Source organism: Montipora foliosa, chromosome 3 (assembly GCF_036669935.1).
Source record: "Montipora foliosa isolate CH-2021 chromosome 3, ASM3666993v2, whole genome shotgun sequence".
NCBI classification, from domain to species: Eukaryota; Metazoa; Cnidaria; class Anthozoa; order Scleractinia; family Acroporidae; genus Montipora; species Montipora foliosa.
Genome location: NC_090871.1, coordinates 54,641,013 through 54,643,512, shown reverse-complemented (window position 1 = coordinate 54,643,512; position 2,500 = coordinate 54,641,013). Strand labels below are relative to the sequence as shown.

At 38.8% G+C, this 2,500-nt stretch overlaps 2 protein-coding genes across 6 annotated transcripts in view; both read left to right on the top strand.

The window, feature by feature from the left end:
* Positions 1-2,500, top strand: part of LOC137997682 (protein NLRC3-like) — a 173,339-nt gene that overhangs the window by 81,643 nt on the left and 89,196 nt on the right. The window lies entirely within an intron of this gene.
* LOC137997674 (uncharacterized) overlaps positions 1-2,500 on the top strand; it is a 45,031-nt gene that overhangs the window by 23,530 nt on the left and 19,001 nt on the right. For all 4 annotated transcript variants that reach the window (XM_068843806.1, XM_068843807.1, XM_068843805.1 and 1 more), the window contains 3 exons: positions 1-320; positions 660-776; positions 1,515-1,592. The exon at positions 1-320 is cut by the window's left edge and continues 58 nt beyond it. In XM_068843806.1, coding sequence (XP_068699907.1) covers positions 1-320; positions 660-776; positions 1,515-1,592 — 515 coding nt within the window. The remainder of the gene's footprint in view (positions 321-659; positions 777-1,514; positions 1,593-2,500) is intronic.

The window sequence follows — 2,500 nt, the reverse complement described above, 5'->3', positions numbered from 1 at the left end:
AGCCCTCATACTAACAAAGTACAGGGATGACCCTGAAAGAATGATTCAGCTGTTTCAGCAAATCGCCCTGCCAGCTGGAGTTGTTTTGAAATACCTTTTTGAAGGATCAATTACTTGCATCCTTCAAGTCATGGATTTGCATGGATTGCAAACACTTTGGCAGAATTTTGAGAAAGGCCTTCTTAAGAAACACTTGGAAAATGTTTTGATAACAGAGGATCTTTACAAGTTGGCAAAAGGAGATGAAATTATTATGGAGGTTTTTCTGGAGGAGACGATAACAGCACACTTATCTGTGACGTCAGACCTAATGTCCCGTGGTGAGGCACCAAAATAATATCTTTCTGTTAGCCAGGTGTTCAGACTTTAGTGAAGTGTTTCAGGTTTTTTCTGTTAAACATTTAGACATAGCTCTTTCACCCATCATGAAACTTCAATTGCAAGGATGGAAGTGGCCATTTTTTTGGGTCAACGTGAGCACTCGCTGAATTTAAATAATAACTTTTCCAATATAGAAAAAATAATTACCAATGTCGAAAACTCTTTGTATTATTTCGCTTAAGAATGTGAATCTTTTCGTGTTCTTTTGATTTTAAGGATTTGAAAGTCTAAATTCTACCTCTCATGTTTTTCAACCTTGTACTCTTGAATATTTGCAGATAGCTCTTTCATCCATCATGAGCCTTCACAAAAGGAAGCAGGAGCAGAAGAAGAAGAAGAAGAAGAAGAAGAAGAAGAAGAAGAAGAAGAAGTAGAAAAGATTAAGCTACACGCAGGTGAAGTTGTCTAAAAAGGAAGCAAGTTTTATATGATCCTGCTGCTAGGGGTGGTTCATCTATAACTTATGCTGAGCAAAACATGAGCATTTTTGCGTATCAGCATTTTTGCTCAGTCCAACGCGGTATGAAAATGTATTCTTCTTACAATCGCAACTCTACTTCAGTTTCCCTTGTTCGTCCTGTTGTTAATGTCAACCCGTATTCGCTTTAGTTCTTGCCACTATGCACTGTGATGAGCAAGCGTAAGACTTATCCGCAAAGAGAAATTTTGTGTCAATTTTTGTATGAAAATAAACATTCGCTTATGCGAATGAGACAACAGATGTATTCAGAACTGCATGTTTGTGTATCAGGAATGGCTTTAAAGCAGCGTTACGCCAGAAAACAAGACAGGAGGCTTTGCAAACCATTAGAACCATTAAACGTCACCCACAAGGTCAAATCTAGCCTGAGACAGTTATTATTTTGCCAACTTTACAGCAAATATATTTTCCACACTACAGTCTAGCAATTTCTTGATAACAGTTGTCTCATAAACCGTTTGTGGGCTTGATGGTAGGTTAACCGTGAATATGTCAAGGAGACATCAACTGAAAGTGGCAGATTTATCACTTCGAAAGTTGAAAGCGAATCTTACTGAGGCTGAACCCTAACATGTGTGTTTAGGAACTGCATTACACAGTCACCCAAGTCATTCATATGTTACGAAATATTGACCATTGGTTATTTCAACAGATGCTTCCTACGACGTTCCCATGCCAGCAGTAATGTCACTAGGCAGATTACATATAAAATCCAGTGAGGACGAAAAAGGTAAAAATTATTGGGGATCTTACAAGTACAAATTGAATGTTAAAAGGACTTCTCTCCACCGTATGACCTAGTATAGCGCCTGTTGGCACATGTGATAGATAAGATGCTTTGGTTTTTGTAACTGAAACAAGATATACTATTTGGATAAAAATAGAATTCAATTTCCTAAGGATTAGCTTCTAGTTTCTGGACTTGAACACGACCCCAGTTTCTTTGTTTGGTCTTTGTCACTTCACATGCGTACGTTCGTATTACTGAAGCGGGCACTGATTACCGCCATTTTGGGGGCACCATGAGTGTTTGCTGAATTTAAGGGCGGTGCTTATTATTGTTATTGGGCACACATTTTGCGCATCTTGAGATCAGTACTCGGGTTTGCTATGGGTGATGCTTACTATTACAGAATTATTTTTGCGTGGTTCAAAATTGTGCGGAGAAAGCAGAACTTAGCAAGTCTCTATATTCTTGTGTGCGCTTATTTCGCTTTAAATCGTCAATGTACATGTATGTGTAAATATCCTCGCATCGGCAATAAGTCTTCCATTCTTGATCCCACAACCCATCATTTCTCTTAGCCGGCAAGGCCTTCGCACGAGAAAAGGAAGAGCTCTAGAGATGAGTCGTCGATAGTAGGAAACGTGGTAACACCCAGAAGCATTACATTCGAAGAGTCTCGATGTTAGACAACGTGTCCCTTCATGTCGAACAGAATGTCGTAATTGTAACACAAAGTTTTCAAGCAAGCAACCGTGGACAATATTCCTGTCGGTGTATCTGGATTAAACTGGCTTGATCTGATCGGCATAATTAGAAATTGAGATTCAAAATATTTCGAGCAAGAGCCGATACGACGTAGATTTTATTTAGTATTGTGCATTACTAAATCAAATCTATGTTGTGTCGGCTCT